The sequence below is a fragment of the Aureobasidium pullulans genome (assembly GCF_000721785.1).
Source record: "Aureobasidium pullulans EXF-150 unplaced genomic scaffold scaffold_4, whole genome shotgun sequence".
NCBI classification, from domain to species: Eukaryota; Fungi; Ascomycota; class Dothideomycetes; order Dothideales; family Saccotheciaceae; genus Aureobasidium; species Aureobasidium pullulans.
In genome coordinates, this window is record NW_021941024.1 from 1373928 (window position 1) to 1395014 (window position 21087).

At 50.0% G+C, this 21087-nt stretch overlaps 8 protein-coding genes across 8 annotated transcripts; 4 read left to right on the forward strand and 4 right to left on the reverse strand.

The window, feature by feature from the left end:
• Positions 1–643: 643 nt before the first annotated feature.
• On the reverse strand, positions 644–1457 carry M438DRAFT_372836 (60S ribosomal protein-like protein L6; the record flags this gene model as incomplete). The annotated part of the gene is made up of 2 exons (XM_029908378.1): positions 644–1017; positions 1073–1457. 2 exons carry the CDS (start codon positions 1455–1457, stop codon positions 644–646), a joined length of 759 nt encoding a protein of 252 aa, XP_029763509.1.
• Positions 1458–1840: 383 nt separating this feature from the next.
• On the forward strand, positions 1841–3987 carry M438DRAFT_403836 (uncharacterized protein; the record flags this gene model as incomplete). The annotated part of the gene is made up of 5 exons (XM_029909680.1): positions 1841–2447; positions 2502–2767; positions 2817–2984; positions 3037–3361; positions 3410–3987. The coding sequence occupies 5 exons, from the start codon at positions 1841–1843 to the stop codon at positions 3628–3630; spliced, it is 1587 nt and encodes a 528-aa protein (XP_029763510.1). The 3' UTR covers positions 3631–3987.
• Positions 3988–4834: 847 nt separating this feature from the next.
• M438DRAFT_363405 (uncharacterized protein) lies at positions 4835–5188 on the forward strand (the record flags this gene model as incomplete). Its single annotated transcript, XM_029907643.1, has 1 exon — positions 4835–5188. The coding sequence occupies exon 1, from the start codon at positions 4868–4870 to the stop codon at positions 5186–5188; it is 321 nt and encodes a 106-aa protein (XP_029763511.1). The 5' UTR covers positions 4835–4867.
• Positions 5189–5443: 255 nt separating this feature from the next.
• M438DRAFT_395502 (uncharacterized protein) lies at positions 5444–9323 on the forward strand. The gene is made up of 2 exons (XM_029909216.1): positions 5444–5730; positions 5793–9323. The coding sequence occupies exons 1-2, from the start codon at positions 5549–5551 to the stop codon at positions 8872–8874; spliced, it is 3264 nt and encodes a 1087-aa protein (XP_029763512.1). The 5' UTR covers positions 5444–5548; the 3' UTR covers positions 8875–9323.
• A 2940-nt stretch (positions 9324–12263) lies between these two features.
• Positions 12264–14464, reverse strand: M438DRAFT_343684 (putative major facilitator superfamily transporter). The gene is made up of 3 exons (XM_029905035.1): positions 14185–14464; positions 13868–14129; positions 12264–13812 (listed from the first exon to the last, which is right to left on the reverse strand). Exons 1-3 carry the CDS (start codon positions 14411–14413, stop codon positions 12627–12629), a joined length of 1677 nt encoding a protein of 558 aa, XP_029763513.1. The 5' UTR covers positions 14414–14464; the 3' UTR covers positions 12264–12626.
• Positions 14465–14872: 408 nt separating this feature from the next.
• On the reverse strand, positions 14873–16502 carry M438DRAFT_343685 (zf-C3HC-domain-containing protein). The gene has a single exon (XM_029905036.1). The coding sequence runs from the start codon at positions 16419–16421 to the stop codon at positions 15033–15035; it is 1389 nt and encodes a 462-aa protein (XP_029763514.1). The 5' UTR covers positions 16422–16502; the 3' UTR covers positions 14873–15032.
• A 175-nt stretch (positions 16503–16677) lies between these two features.
• Positions 16678–18784, reverse strand: M438DRAFT_403841 (uncharacterized protein; the record flags this gene model as incomplete). Its single annotated transcript, XM_029909681.1, has 4 exons — positions 16678–17365; positions 17415–17833; positions 17887–18363; positions 18409–18784. The coding sequence occupies 4 exons, from the start codon at positions 18782–18784 to the stop codon at positions 16802–16804; spliced, it is 1836 nt and encodes a 611-aa protein (XP_029763515.1). The 3' UTR covers positions 16678–16801.
• Positions 18785–19304: 520 nt separating this feature from the next.
• Positions 19305–21023, forward strand: M438DRAFT_333105 (glutamate decarboxylase; the record flags this gene model as incomplete). The annotated part of the gene is made up of 4 exons (XM_029903568.1): positions 19305–19549; positions 19607–19697; positions 19757–20207; positions 20257–21023. The coding sequence occupies 4 exons, from the start codon at positions 19305–19307 to the stop codon at positions 21021–21023; spliced, it is 1554 nt and encodes a 517-aa protein (XP_029763516.1).
• Positions 21024–21087: the final 64 nt, after the last annotated feature.

Below are 21087 nucleotides of genomic sequence, written 5' to 3' on the forward strand. Positions count from 1 at the left end.
TATGTAGGCGCGCCTATTGGAAATGGTCTGCAAGGTACGAGGTTGCCGTCTGGGGATCCTTCTTGGGTGATCTTTTTTTAACCACAGTGGCTTGCGTCGCAGATGTTCATTGGTGCACTGGTGAAACCAGTTAGAGCCAAATTGCTAGATACGAGAGCGAAGGATAAAACTCTGTAGACGACCCTCCATGATGGGTATGATGCAAGATCCACATGGCATCTGAACGTTAACATTGACCGAGATAGCTTGTAGGTTTGTCGGCCGAAAATGAGTTTGCTGGAAGATGAGGATAGAAATTGTGCGAGAGGCAGCTTGCTGGATCTGCAGTCGGCTTGGCACTAAACGTCTGCAAGAAGGGAGGCGCGCTTCGGGCATTTTTGTTCCGTCAGGATTCGCTGCTTATTCTCCGATATCAAGGAGCGCGAAACGACTAAAGACCTCTCCGACACTCGTGGATCAAACATTGCCAAAACTCCAAGACAGCGACTCAACCCGCCTCCATTCCTGTTGCTTCACGCTACGGAGTATTCAAGATGTGACTCCTGGAAGCAAGAATCAACCAATGATAATGGCTTTTGAACATGAGATCCGGCTCTCGGAATAGATATCGTACAGTAAATACAGAACACAAGAAGCGAATCGTCTATTTGATCTTCTTGGCCTTCAACTTGATGGTTTCATCGTTGACAAAGATACCCTTGCCCTTGTAGGGCTCAGGTACTCTCCACGCACGGATCTCTGCAGCGAACTGCTTGACGACCTCCTTCTCAACACCTTCGAGCAGAATACGCGTGGGTTGAGGAGTGCTGGCCTTCACACCCACAGGAACGCCAAGCTCGATGGGATGTGAATAGCCGACCTTGAGGGACACGAACTCCTGACCAGGGTACTCGGGCTGTTTTGTGACGGCGGTCTTCTCGACTGTTGCACGGTAACCGACACCAACGAGACGCAGGATGGCAGAGTGACCTTCGCTGACGCCTAGGATGTGATTTTGTAAATAGGCGCGGCAGGTTCCTTTGAGACTTGTCAGACGCACAAATCCAACTCTTCGATATCGTCTTTCACTCACCCCACATCTCCCTTTGTTTTCTCTCTTCTTGGTCCAGAATTCTCAAGCTGTATGTGCGCTTCGCTTCATCCGAGACAATGTTCATGTATGCGGGAATGGGCATCGACAGCTTTCCGAGGGGACCCTCAATGTGAATGGTGGCGCCTTCTTGCGTACGGCTGACTCTAGCACCATTCTTCTGCACAGGAGCTGCGACAATGTTGAAGTTGACATCCGGGGGCAATGATAGCGGCGCGCTACCAATCTTCGAGTGGCATGGCGACGATGTGGAAAAGGACGAAGATTGCTGTTGGAAGGCCGGGAGGAGGAATCCAGGGATCGAGATTTCGGAGGAACGTGTGTTCTTTATCGCGCTGACACAGCGCCGCCTTGCTGGAGTGAACATGATGTGTGATGCGGACGAGTGGTGTATCGCAACAACTGCAATTGTTGGCTGGAGAAACGCATCAACGGCGAATCGACTTTCGAGCTCCGCCGAGTGAACAAATCTTGGCGCTTCACATGCCCTCCGCTCTCTCCGCTGCCTCCGCTCTTTTCGCACATTGGTGCTTTATCAATACAATTGTCAAAACCACAATTACAATTCGGAGTTCAACCAGACAACTGATTGTTTCATTGTCTATTGGGACAAGTATTTCACCCAACTCTTGACCTCCCCTTCTCTCTTCTGCTTTCCTTCTTCCACTCCTTCCCCTCTCAACCACAACACCTCTCCATGCAATCAACCAACGATCTCAAGCCAACTTCATCTCTTCTTTGGTCTTGATCATGAACGCAACCATGCTGGTCATGATGATGTTCTTCTCCTTCCTCTTGCTGACCCCTTGCCTGGGCTTTCAACAAGCCTACAAGGGGCACGATCTCACCTCTGATCTCGCAGGCATCGAGCTGTCTCCAAACAAAGTCCGCATCACCGAGGCCATGCATACCATCATCAACACTATGAACAAGGTCGAGAAGCTTCCATCATGTCAGAAGTTGGCTTCTCAGGCTCTGCTCAACACTTGCTCCGAGATCGACCATGCTACTAGTCTTGCTACTGACAAAGGTATTGATGTCATGCTGGAACGCTCCAAATCCATCTATGCCACCCGTCTCGCAATCTGCGAGTTGATGGACGCCAACGCGGTCATTCCCGCTTCCTGTTCTCCCTTCAGACCTGTCGAGAATGATTCAAAGTTCAATGGCTTCCGTGGTTTCATCGTGAACGGCTACTTCACCAAGCCTACAACTCAGCACAAGTTCGAAGATCACGGAGATCTTGATCAATGCTCGGCTTCGCTCTCGTCCAACCCCGTGTGGTGGACCAGCTATTCTAATGCCCGACAAAACGCAGTGCTCCTATGCCACTCTATGAGATCCGAGCTGGACAAGGGTAAGTCTGACTGTACTTCTTTTCCAGGTCGCGTGTACTTACTCCTGCACACAGACGACATGATGGAGAAGATGAGACTCATGTTTGAGGCCATTCTGGAAGCGTCCAGTGTCATGTCCGACACTACCGAAGAACACCACACTTTCCAGAGGCAATGGACGGAGATGGGTAAGGGCATGCAATCTTTCCATCTCGCCTTGAACACAGATCGTGAGATTCAGAACCGTATCATGGACCAATGGGCTCAATTTCAAGCCGGCGTGCACGATCTTGGAAACAGCATCCAGGACCTCGGCAGGGACGTGGAGAGAGTCCGCCAGGTAAGACATGGTGATTGAGGATCTCGTATCTGACACTGACTTGGAGCAGGCTTCTTCTGGCATCACATCCGATCTCGAAGACCACCGTCTTAAGGCTCAAACCGCGCACGCTGATGTGACAAAACATCTCAACCAAGTCCTCGATGTTGCCATGCAGATTGATAGATCGCACGACAACTCGCTGGCAACCTCCATGGCTTTGGATCAGCAGAACCAAGTAAGTCTTGATTGTCCATCATTCCTTTCTACAACCACTGACAATGATCAAGGACCTTGCTTACACGCTGGCTCGTAACGCCGAGACTGCACGAGCACTCCATTACCAGACTGAAGTTTTGCTTGAGGCCATCTTCACCGTTACCGAGAACGTGACAGACGCTGCAAGAACAGTTTCCGAGTTTCAGAACGACATCCAGAACTTGCCTACCAAGGTCATTCAACAAGTCCTCGCAGCATCGATCGGAGGCTTACCTATCGGCATCCTTGCGATTGTGCTCCTCTCTCTTTTCTGGTGTTTTGCCTTCGCTCTTCTTGACACGTGGGGTCCATTCCGCGCAAGAGGCTCAGTTGTTTCTTCGCTCGGCATCTCGATTGGTAAGATCTTCGAACCTGACATAGCGATATTTCTCTGACAAACTACAGCACTCACATACCTCTTCTTCGCAACCCCTCGTATCTCCACTGCCCCTACGCTCAGTATCTTGGGATTCGTCGGATTCGCGATCGCAGCAGCCTTTGCTTGCAAACTTTGGTACAAGCAGCAGGCGATCTGTAACCAGCTGGCAGACGACTTCGATCAAGATGACAAGCCTTCAGTCCTTTTGCCTCAGACAACTTACGACACCGAACCGCTCCTCTCTTAGAGGTGGCCATTCGACTTCCCGCTCAACGACTCGAGTCGCCAATTTTGCCGTCATCACTATACCCACGGCTATCATCGCCACATAGCTTTGCAGTATTGCGTTTGCTAGAGCAACCACCATGACCCCATCATGAGTTTACGACCTGACGAGCTGATATTTGGAACATTTACATGGCTTTTTCTTTTCTCTGTTTCTTTATTTGCAGCTGCATCTCTACTCTCTACACTGCTTTTTCACATTCAGCATCTTGATCCGAGGGTCTTTAGGAGGCATCTGCTTGAGCTCGCTCTATTTTCTTGTTACATTCAATTTCGCTCAAGCATACCCATCAGTCTATCGCTTTTCTAAACTCATATCATACTCACCAAACTCCGTCTTTTCTCCGACTGATTGATCAAGTTTAATAGTTGAGAAGAGGCTCCATCGTAATCTTTGGGTGTTTGTGTTGAGACCATTGGGTGAGTGTCCTTCTAGCAGTTCCGAAGCATTGCACCTCTTGGATACCCTCTCTGTAACACTCACTGCTCGTGAACTTTTCAACCCTTACGATCAACCACCTGTGCCAAGATACGTATTTCGATGCAAGGTAGATCTATTAGACGAGACTCGTGTGCATGGAAGTTTGACAGCTGTGACACGCTTCAGACAACTTCAACAGGTCTTAGGCATCAAGGGCATCACGATTGCCACGTCCAAATATTCCAGCACATCAACAACCCTAGGTCGACATTACCGGAAAGCAGCATGACAGAGTTATTAGTGATGTACATTTGACTCGTCAGCCCATCAACAAACAGTGGGGAGATGTAATATTCTGATCGTCCCGCCCACCCAAGCACCTCTCAACACCATTCGACAAGACTTACAAGGGTTTCGAATCAGCGCAAATTGCGGGCCTGAATAGAGGGTTTCAGGCTTCCTGCACCTGCTGCACCACCTTTTGCTCAGCCATGATCTACCTTTTCTCACGCTACATAAAGAAGATGTACTACCCAGAGTTTTTCGCCATTGTCACAAATTCAGCGTGCTCACTGTTCTCCATATTATTGCCTGATAAACACCGTCTGAATCACAAGGTATTTTTCTCCAATCGCAATACATAATTGTTTCATGTTTCTGACTTTCTGTAGGAAGGAATCCATCGTATATGTACTATTTGGACGAGTTTGAGAACCTACATCGATACGAACAAGACCAGGCAGAAGTAATCTTCACGCTCGAAGCTTTCAATCGCGCCATGGCATACGAAAACGCAATCCCAATTGGCGTCATCATCGGACTCGTGTCATTCATCGTAATTCTGGTCTTGATGTTGCGCTGGCTCAAGCACAAGAACGATCAGAAAGACGCACGCGAGAAGGATATCGAGGCTGCGAAAGTCGAAGCTTCGGCATTCGATGATGGAGTATCGGATATCTTGACACCAATTGCGTCGCCGAGAGATGCTCTCTTCCATGCCGGTGTGCGGGAGAATGCATCTGTCACAAATCTCCAGGCTGGACCAAACAAAACGGAGGCAGAGTGGAGTGCTGCTAGACGGGCTCAAGGGCATGCGTGAATGGAGCAATAGAAGTGCTGGGCAAAGTTAGACAATGAATTCACGACATCAATGCACCCTGTTGAGGTGTTTCCTGAAGTATAACATGAATTGATTGAGCATGTTTGTGTGTGGTGGTAAAACATAAGACGTCGCAGTGATTCGGAAAAGTCAAGAAGCAATCTCACCGTCCTGGAGAAACGTCGGGAAACGCTGCTGACTTGCGGCGTATCGGCCAAGCTTGAAAGTTGCCTTTGAAACCTTCAAGGTGTTTCGCACTTCACCCATCTGTACAATTGGAGATCACGATCTATTCTTTGGATACGAGCGCATAATCACGACCATATTACTATCTGCCTGGAGGGGTTGCGCGCCGACAAGATGACGTCCTACGAGGATAGTGTGACGGGCCATGCATACAGCACTTTGATGCGCCTGGGACTGCCGGCATACACGATGCACTTTAAGAGTCCGACGTATATGAAGGAATCCATGCTGGAGAGACTGGACCGAACAGTATGTAAGAACATACTCAAGGCTTCAGCGCAGCAACCCGAAGTCAGGTTAGTCATACCCACGCTTCATCTTCCAATCGCTGTCAACTAACGCGCTTGCCTCTTTGTAGAGAAGGTCTCGGTACCGATGACAATGTCTGGAAAGATATGGTCACCTTATTCCGCGCCGCCATTCCTTCGCTTGAACGCCGTTCTTTCGCCGTCTGGGACCCATCCGCCGTCGATTACGAAAGTACCTCGGGTGCTCTGATCGCTCAAAACTACCCTGGATTATGGAAAGATCTGGAAAGATTGAACGATTTGGTATCCATACTACGAAACACTTTGACGATTGGAGAAAAGGCTCAGGATTTGGCTGCTGAATGCACCTTCGACCAGGAAATCTTCAGGCTTATTAATTGCTGCGTTAGAGTTACGGCAAGAGGGTTTGACGGCGATGCTGGCACAGGCGACGAGGAAAAGTGGCAATGGATCGTGAATGCATACAAGAAGCTTCTCATAACTTCGCTTCAATTCTTGAACAACTTGGTCGCAAGGAATGAGAGAAGGAAGCTGATGCTGTGGGTTGCGCTGTTCGACAACTCGACCGAAGGCATTCTGGCTGAGGATGGCGACGATACCCCTGGTCAATCTGCGCTGGGTGAGATGCCCAAGCCACCTGTTTCAACCGGCGACATTCTGGTTGCGCTCGGTGAGACTAGCAAGGCCACTTATGACGCTGCTCAAGATGCCTTGAACGCGAAGCGATTGCTCGCCAACAGGGATCAGATGAAGCCGCCATCACGACCCGTGTCTGGCTACGTTTTGTTCGTCAGACAACACCAAGCAGAAACCAGGGAAGCCCTTGGCCCCACCGCCACACCGGACAGCGTCGCAAAGGCATTGGCCGCTAGATGGAGCATTCTGTCAGACAAGGAGAAGACGACATTCAACAAGCAATATGATGCCCTGGCTCAACAGTACGAAAAGGATCTGGCCGCTTACCAGGATGCTCGACGTCTCAATCAGGCCGAAAAGGCACAGTCGGATAGAGCACATGCTAATCAGGTCGCTGCACGTATCGCACACATTGAAGAGCAGCTCGGTGATCGCATGAGGCCCGAAGGTACCAAAGTCACACCACTAGAACCCCCGGTCTACAACTCAGATGGAGCCATTGCATTCCCTGATGAAAAGACATCTACCGGACCCAGACCTGTGGCGGAAGACGACTACAAGATGATGTTCACTGCTTCGGCAGGAGCGAAGATCTTGGAAAGTGGCAAATCAGAACTCATGAAACGACTAGAAAGCTATCCTGTCCCACCTCAACAAGCTCAAATCGCCAGCCCAGCTTCGCCGATCGCTTCTCCAGCCTCTCCGGTATACGACAATCGAACTGATGAGGGTGATGAAGGTCTAGACGAAGAGAGCGAGGAAGAGGAAAGCGAAGACGAGGACGAGTATCCTGGCTCTAGCGAAGACGGGCGTGGGCTTTTGACCGATGTTCCTCTGATTCTGGGTCCGTCAGAGATAGAAGTTCTGCCGATGATTGTCATGTCTGGCATTGTTCCACCAGCAAAGTCAACACAAGCCGGCACATCGACGGAAGAGACAAACGCTATCGTCAACATGCATACAGTCAGGTGTCATCTACTTCTGGCCCAGGATAATGGCAAAAATCTGTTGAGGGAACTCTTGATATTTGTTGCTGCTTGGGACCTGCGAGAAGAAGAGCTCTACTTTAAGTTCATGGTCAAAATCATGGAGGCAATCCTGGTAAATGGCTTGATGCCATACGCATATCATGCTTTCAGGGACAAGTCCAGATCAAAGGATATCATCTCACCGGCTCAAGCAGTCATCATGAAGTTACTCACAAACATTTTCAGATCCAGGGCAGAGGCGTCCAAGACCAATCCTCAGCCTATTGAGTCATATCCGCTGAGAGTTGATGTTCACATTGTTAACTTCATTTTCACTGAGTTCCGTCAGCATATTATCCCGCAGACCTGTGCTCTTATCTTCCTGCAAGGCAAGATCCACCAGAATCTCGCATCGCCTGAAGACTTCCCGCTCAATCTGTGGGATATGGAGCGCATGTACGAAGGTGTTTATCAATATCTGGAGTTCTTCGCCGTGCTCACCGAAGAGAGCATTTGGAAGGATGTCATGGCACAGTGGGAAGTCGCGAGCGAGCTAGTGACGCTACTCAAGGAATTGGAAGCTGCGATCCCTAAACTTGGTCCTGGAGGCACATCGCACGTGCCTGGTCCCAGACGTCCGGCTCATCAACAAAACCCTCATGGGCCTGGAAACCTCCCACCGAGTGGGCCTCCGATGGGCAACTACCCGCAGCCGACCCCTGGCTCTATCAATCCTCAACAGTATCAACCACCCTATGCTCAAGCTAGTCAACAACACCAACCGCCTGGACCACCGCCGAGCCTCAAGCCCTTACCTATAAGCGTGGAAAGACCATTTGACCTGTCTCCGGACTTGGCTAACACGCTTCCGCCACTACCCATTCCGCCGACGGACACCAACACTCAGCCTCCCAACACCACTATTTTCGAGGCCGAGACCCCTTTGGCATACCCAGAGGATCCACAAGACGAGCCGTCCGACTTTGAATGGCGCAACCTCAAGAAGTTGACTGTACTTGTGCTCTCTTCTTTGATCTGGAAGAACCGCAAAGTCCAGGATCAGGTCCGCGAGTATGGGGGCTTGGAAGCGCTCGTAGGCTGCTGCCGCCACGACGAGCACAATCCTTACATCCGCGAACACGCCATCATGTGCCTTCGCTTTGCTGTCGAGAACAACGAGGACAACCAGGCAGTGATCAAGAACATGGCCGGTATGGCAGCAGCGGGCGAGACACGTATGCCCACATACGCTGAGATCCCGCACGGCAAGCTCACGCATCCTGATCAGTTGATCCCTTTCCAAGTACCCCCCGTGCCGCAGGAGGTGCTTGATACCAATGGCTACGAGACATTTATGGACACCAAGGGCCAGGTCGGGCTTAGAAGAAAAGACCTGGGACAGCCGTCTTCAGGACCTCAAAGGCCCAGAACACAGGTCAAAATGACTGCGGAAAAGGCCGCAGAGCTCATGCAGACCGCACTGCGCGATCTGCCGCTCGGCGACAAGATACTCTTGGACAAGGAAAAGAAGGAAGCACTCGCCAAATTGGACAGGGCTTTCAGCTAGAGGCGATTACCCTGGCTTCCGCCCAGAGGAGGATCAACGAGGCTTTCGGTCAGACATGGATTTTGCGGCTAGGAGCGCGAAGTCGCCGTCATGCTCGGTGACAAGAGTTGGGTGAACAAAAGAGCACTTCCCAAATTGCACAGGGCTTTCAGCTAGAAGTACTATCCCTGGGTTACGCCTATGACATGGTCATCGCGCCTCGATAGACATGGTTATGGCTGCTGGAACCGCGAGATCGCCCTCTCCAATGCGTCCTACTTTGCGTCCAGAATTTGGACAAGATGACTTGTGGATTCACGGATATAGGTTCATACGTTACGTTTATGAAAAACCATTCATTCCATCATTCATAGTCGCATTTGTAAACTGTGAAGGTGACTGAAAATGATTGAGTTTTACAATCGGATGACATTAGGTATATGGTTTCACTACTAGAGTACACGCACGACTTTCGAGGCATAATGTTTCGCCTCTGAACTCGCCTCTCGTTTCGCCTCTAAAATCGCCTCCGAGTTCGCCTCTGAATTTGCCTCTGAACTCGACCCTCGAACTTACCCTTAAATCGTGCTCGAAGTCGTGCCTCGAATTGACCCTCGGAATCAACATCGAAACGAGAGTCATATCGAGCCTTAGTTCGAGCCCCGGTGCCGAACAAAGCATTGCTGATGCTACAGAGATGTAAGAGCAGGATTTAGATGGGACGATTATAGCGTTCTCTCCCTTTATCTTCCTCAAACCCGAGAAGATATGAGCCACGCTAAACTGGATATCAACAAGTAAGCACTACAGTGGTGTAGACGTCGAAACTTTCGCTACCTGTGAGGGCACGTCGTGTAGCGTTTGGATTGACCTTGTATCAAAAGAGCCTCGAGTGATGCAAGGAGGATACCTCTCCGAGCTCTTTGACTGGCGTGTTGACCACCGGAGTATCGCTCGCAGAAGATGAAGTTGGAAGCGGCAAATCAAACTGTTCTGTGGTCTGCTGAATGAATGGAAAAGCTCCAGGTCAAAATGTTTCTCGTCATCACGTACGTGTACATAGAATCACAGTTGGGATTAACATTCATCGAAAGAATAAAAAAATTGTATTGCTTTATAACAAAAAACGACATCTCAATAACCGAAGAAAAAGCATTCACCCAGAACGCCCATGAGTGACTTCTTTGATCTTACAATTCTTCATCATCAACACACCTACCTCAATCTGTTTCGATTCTTGTTCTTCCCCTTCACCGCATTCCTTATCAAGTCTGGATACTGCAACACTTTAGTAGTCAGCAAAAATGCCGCAGAAAGCGCAGTACCATCTCTTGTAGTAGGGGTTCCAGCGTAAAGGCAAATAGCACATACGACAGGCAGGAATAGTGTTGACACGACGACTGAGAATGAAGGTGTCAGCAGCGGAGGAGTTGGTGGAGTTGGTGCACATTTTTGTTTTGGTGTGCGGGTGGTGCTTAGGGTGGTTGGGTGTTTCTTGTGTGTTAGTGTTGTCGTTTGTTGGTGAGAGATGTGGTTTGGTCCAAAGAGAACGAACGGTCTGAGTCCATTTATATCTGTGAGTTGATAGACGAGGGTTTGTCACATGGAGTGAGTGAACTGGAAATAGACAATGGACTTATCTGAGGACAAAGAGTTGAGAGCTGATGATGAAAGGATGCTGCAGTCGTAGTGAAAGATGGAACAAAGAGACAGCTTTCAAGATGGATGGGATAAGTGATCAAAGAAGCCGGCCGGCATGTTGTCGTTGTCTGATTACCTCTAGCACAGCTGCAGATTGACTCCAGTAGTTGCTGGAGCTTGCACTGTTTACTATGACAGTATCTGTGACGTGGCGGCAGCGCTGATGGAATCACTACCCATGCACTCAAGACGAGTCTGATCCTCTGTATCGTCGTGATGTGATCAGACATGTTACTGTCAAGCCTACACACCACAATGTGAAGGTCTTCATCTAGTCGAAGGAAACTTTCGGGGCAGCAACACAGAGTGCAACCAACATCCCTTCACTACCATTATATACCCTGCTACCAATTCCCTTCACAAGCAACACCACTCCCGCTTTATCGCCAGGCGGGGTGGCCCAGCGGTTACCCTCGTCAGCTCGTGTCTGGCGACCCCCTGAGAAATTGCCCACAGGTTATCGGTTCGATCCACGGCATCATAGATCCCGATTTGACCAAGAGTCTTGACACTCCACAACTTGAGCTGAAACGAAAATCCGTTTGAGGATTGGCTTTCCACCCTCTCTAGGAGGGTGTTTGTTTTGCAGTTTTTTGCGGGTGTGAGAGGATTGGCTGCAGCCTGCTTCTGTTGTTCTTGGTTTCGATCCTCTTGTGCTGTTTCTTGTATTGATACGCGCCTTCTCTATTTGACTCTCGGCACATGGTTCCTCCACCGGATGTGCTTCCCTCAAGCAAATTGTTCGCGGCGCAGGTGAGGAAAACCCACCTATGTGCAGAGAATGGCATCTAGAGAGAAGATTCATGCTTCTGGTGTCCCAAGTGTGTCATTCGACAGCACTAAGAACAAGATACGCATGCAGTATGGCGCTCTGGCCTACCACTAGGCGACATGATCAGATTGACTTGCTCAGGTGCAGGAGAGAGTCAGCTCGGTGTACACTCGTTCTGAATGGACCGTTCAAGGACCTTGAGTCTTCAACACTGCAAGAGATGCTTCGTCTTGTGTTCACTGGCTTGTTGGACAGCCGCAATAATGGCGGTGCCAGTGGGAGTGGCAGGGATGGGATGGTATCGATCCTTGGGGCTCCAGGAAGATGGTAGCACTATGCACCATGATTCCGAAACTCTTCATGTCTTCTCGTAGCGCTCTCGACTGCAGGGTATGTGTTTGAGCAATCCGTCCGACAAATCCATGGACTATGGAGAAGCATCTGCATCGCTCCTTCTCTAGCATTCTTCATCCTTTGTCGTCTGCTTTGTTCAGTCCGCGTCAGTTTGTAACACCAAGCTTGACTTCCCCATCTCGCACAGCACTTCAACTTCCTCGTCAGACTCACAGCCCGAACAAGCCTCAGGTTCCCTCAACCAACCGCTCTTTCCAACCAATCAAACTCTTCCCACTGGTACCGCTCTCAACCTTTATATTCCAGAAATTCTTTACCCCTTTACAAGTATTCAGCCGTGGTAGTGTAGTGGTTTAACACACCCGTTGGTCTTAACACGTGCGCGGTCATTCGTTGTTACTCAACGCCGTGTCAGTCTAGATCCGAGGAGGTCGCGGGTTCGATTCCTGCTCATGGTGCTTTTATTCTTTTCTTTTCTTTTTTGGTTCTTTGGTGTGTTGTAATGGGCGAGTCTTGGTCGTGGTCGTGGTAACTTTCCGGGCAAAGTTCGTCTGATATGCTGCGAATGTTGTTTCTTTTCTGTCGGCGTCGTTGCTTTTTGTTCAAGTGTAAAGGGTTGTCACCTCCTATCTGTCTTTATATTTATGTTCTTTTGATAATGGTTAAGCCTTTCGGGTCCTTCCTTCGGTCAACTCTAGATTGCTTCTTTCTTCCTGGTGGTTGCTGTTTTCCTTGCCACATTTCACGGTAACTCTTCCCTCGCTCTCCCATAACATGAAAACATCATCAATTTTATGTAGAAGCCCCAGGTTGTAGTATCAAGTTCGCCTTTGCAGGATCTATCTATTCTAATCACCACCACCACAAAACGCCAATATGCTTTGTCGAAATCCTCAAAGCCAGTAGTATGACAACCAGTAAATACTTTTCTCTCCTCCTGCTTTTCTCACTTCCTATTCAATTTATTATGCAAAGTATGCTCTTTCATGAATAAACTGACCACACCGCCAATACCAGCCATAATCACAATGACAACCCATACGGCTCTCAAACTCTCAATGTACGTATCTCTGACACCTGCTTCCCAGCCAGGGGGTAGGAAAGAGATATCGCCGACATCATCGCGGATGCGGGAGATGACGTCTGCAGAGCCGGGAAGGTGACCGAAGCGCTCGTAGAGGCCGTGGGAGAGTTTGTTCTGGAAGACTGCAGAGGCGATGGTGATGCCGATGGTAGAGCCGGTTGAGCGGAAAGCGTAGGAGGCAGAGGTGATGACGGCTTGATGCTCGTGGCCGACTGCTGAGAGGAGAGCAAGGAGGGTGACCGTAAGCATGGCGCCATATGCCATACCGGAGAAGAAGAGCCAGACGAAGGGTAGAACGCCAATGACGTTTTCATTGAAGGTTGTTGCGATGAGGATGGCTGCGATGATATACATTGTCAGCGCGGCTGTTGATAGCCACCAGTAGCGTCCTGTGGCACGCATGATCACACCAGCACCTAGAGAGCCACAGGCTGTGCCGATGGATTGAGGGACTAGTCTTGTGCCAGCTGCTGTTGCGGAAAGTCCTTGAACGATTTGGAAGTAGATTGGGACATAGTAGAAAAGCGCATAGACGGCCATGGTGAGGAACCAGTTGGTCAAACATGCTGAAGCCACGGTGCGGTGGAGGAGCAGACGAACAGGAATTACAGGCTCCTTTGCGACTCTGTCTTCAATGTAAACAAATGCTGCAAGCGCAACACCAGACAGAGGCAAACTGACGTAGACCAGGGGGTGGTTCCAAGGGACGATATTACCACCGCTGTTGAGTCCAAGAAGCAGGAGAACAAGAGCAGTACACAAAGTGATGGCACCGAGGAAGTCCACTCTCTTAATACGCTCCTTCGCATTACCCTCCTTGACGGGGATATCGATGAAGAACCAGCCAAGCAGACCAGCAATGACGATAAAAGGTACTTGAATGTAGAAAGCCCAACGCCAGGAGAGATTGTCGTTCATGAGGCCACCGAAGATACCTCCCAGACCCATACCAGTTCCGTAGATCAAGTTGGCAAAGCCCTGCCAGAGTCCGCGCTTTCTAAGAGGGATCAAATCACTGGCGATGAAGGTGGAAATGGTGTTGAGACAACTGCGAATGATCAGCATGACTCCTTGTAATACCCAACCTCCAGGTTTGAACGTACCCTCCTCCAGTACCAGCAACAACACGACCGAAGATCATCATGGGAGCATTCTGAGCCAACCCACAGATCAAGGTACCAATAGCAAAGAAGCTGCTCGCGAATATGATTCCAGCCTTTCTTCCATAAATGTCCGACATCTTTCCCGAAAGAGGTTGGAATGCGGCGTTCGCAATGAGGTATCCGGTCGCAATCCATGAGAGCAGTGTTGACGAGTGGAAGTTTCGGCTGATAGGTGAGGCAAGAGTAGCGACAATCGTAGAGTCTACAACATCCAAATCAGTATACCGTTCAAATGACTCGCGCCAGAATGCACTCACCCATGGCAGCCCAGAAACTGCCTACCCAAAGACACAACATGATAACCAGCACCTTTGTAGTCATGGACTCTTCAACAACATCTTCTCCACCCTCCTCTTGTCCACCAACAGCATCTCTGTCAATAGTTCCATGATCCTGTTGCGCGCCATCTCCTCCGAGCAGGGGTTGCTGCTCATCGTGTATCGGTGACGGTGGAATGACCGTGATATCATCTCGTCGTTCCGCCATTGCTGCGATCGTATGCAGAAGACAATATGTCTAGTGTCACAAATATTCGAGGTTGCGGAAAATAATTGAAACTCGAAAGTCCCCACGTAGCGGTGACACATGCGCGCCGCCGCGAGAGCCGTTGTCGGCGATAGCGATTGTCTAACGCCGATCCTCCATATCGGCTGTCATCGACAGCGACCATTTTGAACTTTGAAGCACCCGATGACTGATAGTGGTTTTGTTCGAAGGTTGACATCTTTTTAGCAGTAAGAAGGGATTATAGAACATGTTACACGTCTATGTCAAAGAACATGTCGTGCAACCGAGTGGCTAAATATGCAGCAGTCCGCAGCTCGTGTCTCGAGCATTCTTCACTGAGCTGCTTCAAAAATGTAGAATCAACACCCGGCACTCGTTCAAGATACTCGCGCCCACTTATGTACTTGAGATGCACAGACATACCTTTGAAGCAATTGTGACGTGTCAAAAGAAGTCTAATGTCTATTGTGCACTGTCTATTAGATGCAGAAATCACAGACAGGGTGATACCAGTAGCAAGAAAATCTTTGTAACTTCAGAAAATGCCTTTCGCTACAGCCATGTATTCATAAGTGTCGTTGGTACTCGGTCCTATTGATCAAGCGGTAGGAGGAGCTCTTTTCTTGAACCCCAAGACTGTCCTCAGGCGTCTCAGCTTCGACATCCTCTCCTTGTCGTACTTCTCCGTCTCCGCTCTTGTGAGTTCAGGCATTGATGGCATGCTTTCTAGAGTCAGACTCTCCCGGCCGTCATCAGTCGCACCTGCATCACTCTCTACCTCGCTACCGGCCGTCACAGGCCCTTGGATTGTGCCTCTGGATCTGCGTCTCTGCTCATCGATATAGCGATCCAACACATCAAGTAAAATGGCATGAGCGGATTTGCCAGCATAGTTGCCGGTCGCTGCTTGCATGATCGGATTGCGCCAAGGGCAGTGCTCGCGATGCAGTTGGATGAGGTCGAGAGAGCGGTCTTCTTCTTCGTCTCCATCGTCATCATCGCCAAATCTGTGAGGCTTGTAGTCGGGCTGGTACATCCAGAGACCGATGCGTTGGAAGCAGGCTTCACAGGCTAGAAGTTGTGTGCTGGATTCCGTCGAGCCGTGCCAGCCGCAGACAGCGACCTTCAACACTTTGTGCTTTGTTTCTTCCGTGATTTCAGACTCTTCGTTGGTGTCCTCCCCATTCGACTTGTCTTCTTGCTTGTCAAGCAGTGATGTTGGAAGGTTGGCAAGAATCTTATTTGGTGAGGGATCGAGCTCCGCAGGTTGCAAAGTCAGCTTCTCTAGGAAGGGCGAGAGTCGTAGGAGTGATTGATAGCGTGTGCGTAGTTCGGGTTGCCAGACGGTCGACTTGACAATAGGCAAGCGGTATATGTCGTCCTTGCAACCTGCCTTTCTCCACAGACAGTCCTCCGAGTGTCCCTCAATGATGAGTTCCTTGTATTTGTCCACCAATGCCCGTTCCAACTCTTCCTGATTACCCTCATCATCTTCGTCATCCTCTTCCTCCTGCTCTTGATCATCTCCCTCGGCCTGGACGCGACGTCTCTTTACAATGGGCTCAACCTTGACAGCGACGCGCTGCTGACATCCCCCTTTGCAACCGACTGTATTCGTGTCGACACACCACCATCCGCGTTTGGCCCACTGCACCTCATTGATAGCGTCAGGCTTGGGATGCCAGTTGGTGACGGGACCGAAGCTGCGCAAACGCTTGATGAAAGCGTCATGCGACCAAGGCGCAAAATTTGGTTCTCCTCTGACCGGGTTTATTGATGTCGCGGGTACAGGCTTATTGCGCAGACTTGCTGCCAGGGAAGTTGTCGAACCGCCAGATCGAATGCGCTTGGTTGCCGGTTCGCTGATTGTGCCTTGCGATACAGGTCGAGGAGGAGTTGCTGCTGCTGCTGGCGCCGAAGGAGATCCGAAGCGGCTGTCGAGTAGTTTGTGAAACTTGCGTTTCGTCGTCGCGAGTGCTTCGGGCATTTTGTGGTGATAGACGAAAGGACCGGAGAATGCGATCGAGTCTGTTGTCTTTTAGGTCGCGTCCTTCTTTGTTGATGAGCGCAACAATCACATGCAGCTCGGCTTCGGCTCCGCTCCTGCTGTCAGCAACATGCGCCTTCCTTCCCGGCAACCACACTTCTCACCAAATGTTATCAATCACGGGAAGGCTTGTAAGCCAAGCACAATAGCACAACAGTGGGCATAGGAGAGAGACATATTTGCACAGAAATTTCGACTCTAGCTCAGAAAGCCCTATGTGGACTTCGAATCAGTTGTCCTCGCAAATGCTTAGCAAGAACATAAGAATTAAGCATTATATCGTGTGGCGTCTGCTGACCGAATGGGAGCAATAGTCGGGGCTAAAGCTCCTTCTCTGGCTCTTGATTGTGATAGCCATTGACGCTGGTAAGATAACCCTTCTCCCACTTTCGTCCCAATGCAGCATTGAACATTGTGTCCATGTGCGCGTTCCTTTCACTCTTGTTACTACCCGGAGTGCTGCGTGTTGACCTCGATCTTTTGACTCTTTTATCTGGCGTTTCATATCTTACTGTTGATGAGCTGCGGCTCTGAATTGCTTTAATTCCTGTCATCTCAATTGTCTGCTCTATCCGAGCATGCTCGGGGGCTGGATCCGAGGGTTGCGGCGGTATGGAAGTTGGCTTGCTCCTCTGTGGTGATGGTGTGCGCCGTTCTGATTCTTCATCATCAGCTTCTGGTTCTTTGATCCCCAACTCCGCATGGATCTCTTTGTCCGCGTGGAAGATGTTGGCAGAGCAAACGTCCCCGAACAACATCTCCATTGAGACATCATACGTGTAAGTTGATGGATCAACCGTGCAGGGATATATATCCTTCGGCCTCAAAGCTTGAACGAGTTCGCGGAGCTCTAGATAGGATGAGTGGCGAGAGAATGGAAATGTCTGGCATTGTTAGTATACAATTTGTGTTAATTGTTTTTGCAATACTCACAATCTCCCGCTGTTGCTCTCGACGATCTTCGGCTTCCTGATCTGACTTGCCAGTGATCAATCTTGTAAGTGCCGGCACCAATTTATCGATAGGCAGATTGCCCATGTCGAACTCGTCTACGGGCTTACCGTCTTGACTCGTGTGTTCGACCTCATCGCGTAGGATCTCAAGATCAAGGTCAATGGATTCCTTACCACTCTTCATGAGAGTTGAGAACCACTGCGTCATTTGATCCCTGAGATCAGGTTGAGCTTGAAGGACCCTGCGGCATATCATCAGGAGTTGTTGGACGGTCCCCTGATCATACAGCTCCAGTGAATGTGTCTGGTTGAGATCGCCTTGGCCTCCACCAGCGCCTATCTCAGCGATCTCGTGACCTTTGTGCCGAACTATGATAGGCGTAATCCATACTACGCGTGCTGCATGGGACTTGTCAGATCGGTGTGTTCATAACGCGCTGAGATGAACCTACGATTCTGAAAAACCTCACAGCGAGTTCCTCTTTCACAACTGTGGATCCGGACTCCTTCCAGCGAATTTGTCAAACATCCAGGATGCTCGTGGTTTCCAAGTTTGTAGCCTACTAGAGGCGCAGTTTGCGGCCCGTAGCAAGTCGGTTGATCTCTTTGAGAAGAGTAAAGCCGCCAACGATAGTCATCGAGGTGCACCCGAGTCCTCAAAGCAGCGGCAAGAGCGATCCAAACTTCTTCATACCCAAAAGTCCATGTGTTGAGGTAGAATACTGTATCGGAAGGATATTGAGAGACTTTTTCTATTAGCTCGCTCAAGCCTTCGGCCTTGGTAGGCATCTCGAATTCCAGGGTATCGCTGGAGGTGAAAGTGGTGTCAAGGTAGATATTGTCGAGTCTTCGCGTATCCTTCCTGTATGGCAGAAGAACCGGATTGCGTATGAGAGTGTTCACCCACCATGTCTCCGATCGAAGGTCGCCTGTATATAAGATGGCTTTTCCATTGCCTTCAATGAGAAACATACATGATCCCAAGCAGTGGTTGGCATCAAATAGAGTGACGCGGATGGACTGGCCAGGAGCCAGCTCAATCTCGGTCGGCGTTTCCAAAGGGATGGGTTTGATGTGATTTTTCAGGCGACGATATGTTTGCTTTCTTGATTCTAGAATGCCTTTCGCGAAGTTCATCCGATGAGAATATTTCTCAAGCCGTAGTAGTAGCTCTCGAGTTTGAGCAGTGCAATAGACAAATGTCGATTTGAACGATTCGAGTCCTTTTAGGTGGTCACTGTGGACATGGCTGAGGAAACACGCGAGCGGTGGCGGTTCGTCTGGGTAGTTTGTGAAATTGTCAATTCGAATGGAAGGGAACTCCCTCACGATGCCGTCAAAGGTCGACATCTGGTCGTGCTCTTCATTTATCCATGACCTGCATGTGGAGGATCATCAATGGTTCTAAATTGGGACTTGCGCATGGGCGAGACGCGTCGCAACGCGGCATCACTCATGTGGAGGTTCCGATGACGTTCGCTGAATTTGACCGCGCTTCAGTGTCTCGAACGACAGGGATGCGCCCATCCCACACTATGAGTGCTATCAGAGGCCGCTATCAAAGCCACAAGGTTGGAAGGAGCAGCTTAACTGGCTCTTGTCAGATGCAACTCGGGAGCAAACAGGGAATATAGAATAAGTGCAAGGCGGTAAGAAGAGCTACCCCGCTGTGTACGTCACAATCAAGCTCATCTTGGCAGAAGCTTAGCTTGGTGTTGAGCTCGTGGTGACGATTGACGGGAAGCTCGTGAAAGCAGCCGATCTGTGCCGCTCTCTGTTTCCTCTTGTTTATATCCCGCAGATCCTCCTCCCTTTGCTGAAGCCTCCTTTTCCCATTCTTCACCTCCTACTCCATAACACGTCAGGCAACATGGTTCATTTAGGTCAAGTCACAAACGATTCCGAGGTCCTGAAGGGCAATGCTGGAGGCATCGATGAATCCCAGCTCGGCCCACAAGGTGCTCAGTCTGGTGATTTCGAGACCAGCATCTATGGCAGCAGATTTGCAGCAGAGGACCTTCCGCGTCATGAGATGCCGTCTGGCGAAATGCCCGCCGCGACGGCTTATCGTATGATTAAGGATGACCTGACCCTGGACGGCAACCCTACCCTCAAGTGCGTTGTATATCAAGCAACCTCTGCTACTGCTACTGCGTACTAACAAGAGTATAGCCTTGCATCATTCGTCACTACATACATGGAGCCCGAGGTGGAGAAGCTCATGACGGATGCCTTTTCCAAAAACTTTATCGACTACGAGGAGGTAAGGAGTAACAGACTGCTTTATTCTCTGTGAACTATGGAACTAACTAGCTTGAAAAGTACCCCGTGTCTGCCGACATACAGAACCGCTGTGTCAACATGATTGCCCGTCTCTTCAATATTCCCACCCACGACGATAATACCAACGCCATGGGCACATCGACTGTCGGCTCATCTGAGGCCATCATGCTCGCAACTCTGGCTATGAAGAAGACTTGGGTCAACAAGCGCAAGGCAGAGGGCAAGGACTATTCTCGTCCCAACATCATCATGAACTCGGCTGTTCAGGTTTGCTGGGAGAAGGCAGCTCGCTACTTTGATGTCGAAGAGAAATACGTCTATTGTACCAAGGACCGCTATGTCATCGATCCAAAGGAGGCTGTCGACCTCATTGATGAGAACACAATCGGTATCTGCTCTATTCTTGGTACCACCTACACCGGCGAGTATGAAGACACCAAGGCCATCAACGACCTGCTAGTTGAGCGTAATCTTGACATTCCCATTCACGGTAAGCCTCCTCCAATTCTGAAGTCTAACTTAGTACTGATCATTCACAGTTGACGCCGCATCCGGTGGTTTCGTTGCACCGTTCGTCAAGCCAGACCTCATTTGGGACTTCCGTCTTGAGAAGGTCGTCTCAATCAACGTTTCTGGCCACAAATATGGTCTCGTCTACCCCGGTGTCGGCTGGTGCATCTGGCGTGACCCCAAGTTCCTTCCCACAGAATTGATCTTCAACATCAACTACCTGGGTGCTGACCAGGCTTCTCTGACCCTGAACTTCTCCCGCGGCGCTTCCCAGGTCTTGGGCCAGTACTACCAGCTGATCCGTCTCGGCAAGTCGGGCTACCGCGCCATCATGTTCAACTTGACAAAGACCGCCGACTACCTGGCTGCCTCCGTCCAGAAGATGGGCTTCTTGCTCATGTCCAAAACTCGTGGTGAGGGTCTTCCTCTGGTTGCATTCCGTCTTAACCCCGATGATGGCCACTTGTTCGATGAGTTTGCTATTGCCCACCAACTCAGACAGCGTGGTTGGGTCGTTCCTGCTTACACCATGGCTCCTCACTCGGAAGGCCTCAAGATGATGCGTGTTGTTGTTCGCGAGGACTTCTCACGCAGCAGATGCGAGGCATTGATTGCCGACATCAAGCTTGCCATGGAGACCCTTGGCAAGATGGATGAGCAGAAGGTCAAGGAGCACAAAGAGCACATCAAGCAGCACGGCACCAACACCGGTCGTCATAAGAAGATGAACCAGCAGTTCACAGACGAGAAGCACTCGCTCCAAGGCAAGACTGGCAAGACCCACGCCGTCTGCTAAATGCGAGGATGATCAAAAGCACGACAGATCCTATTACATAGTTTCATGAATCAATGACCTTCTC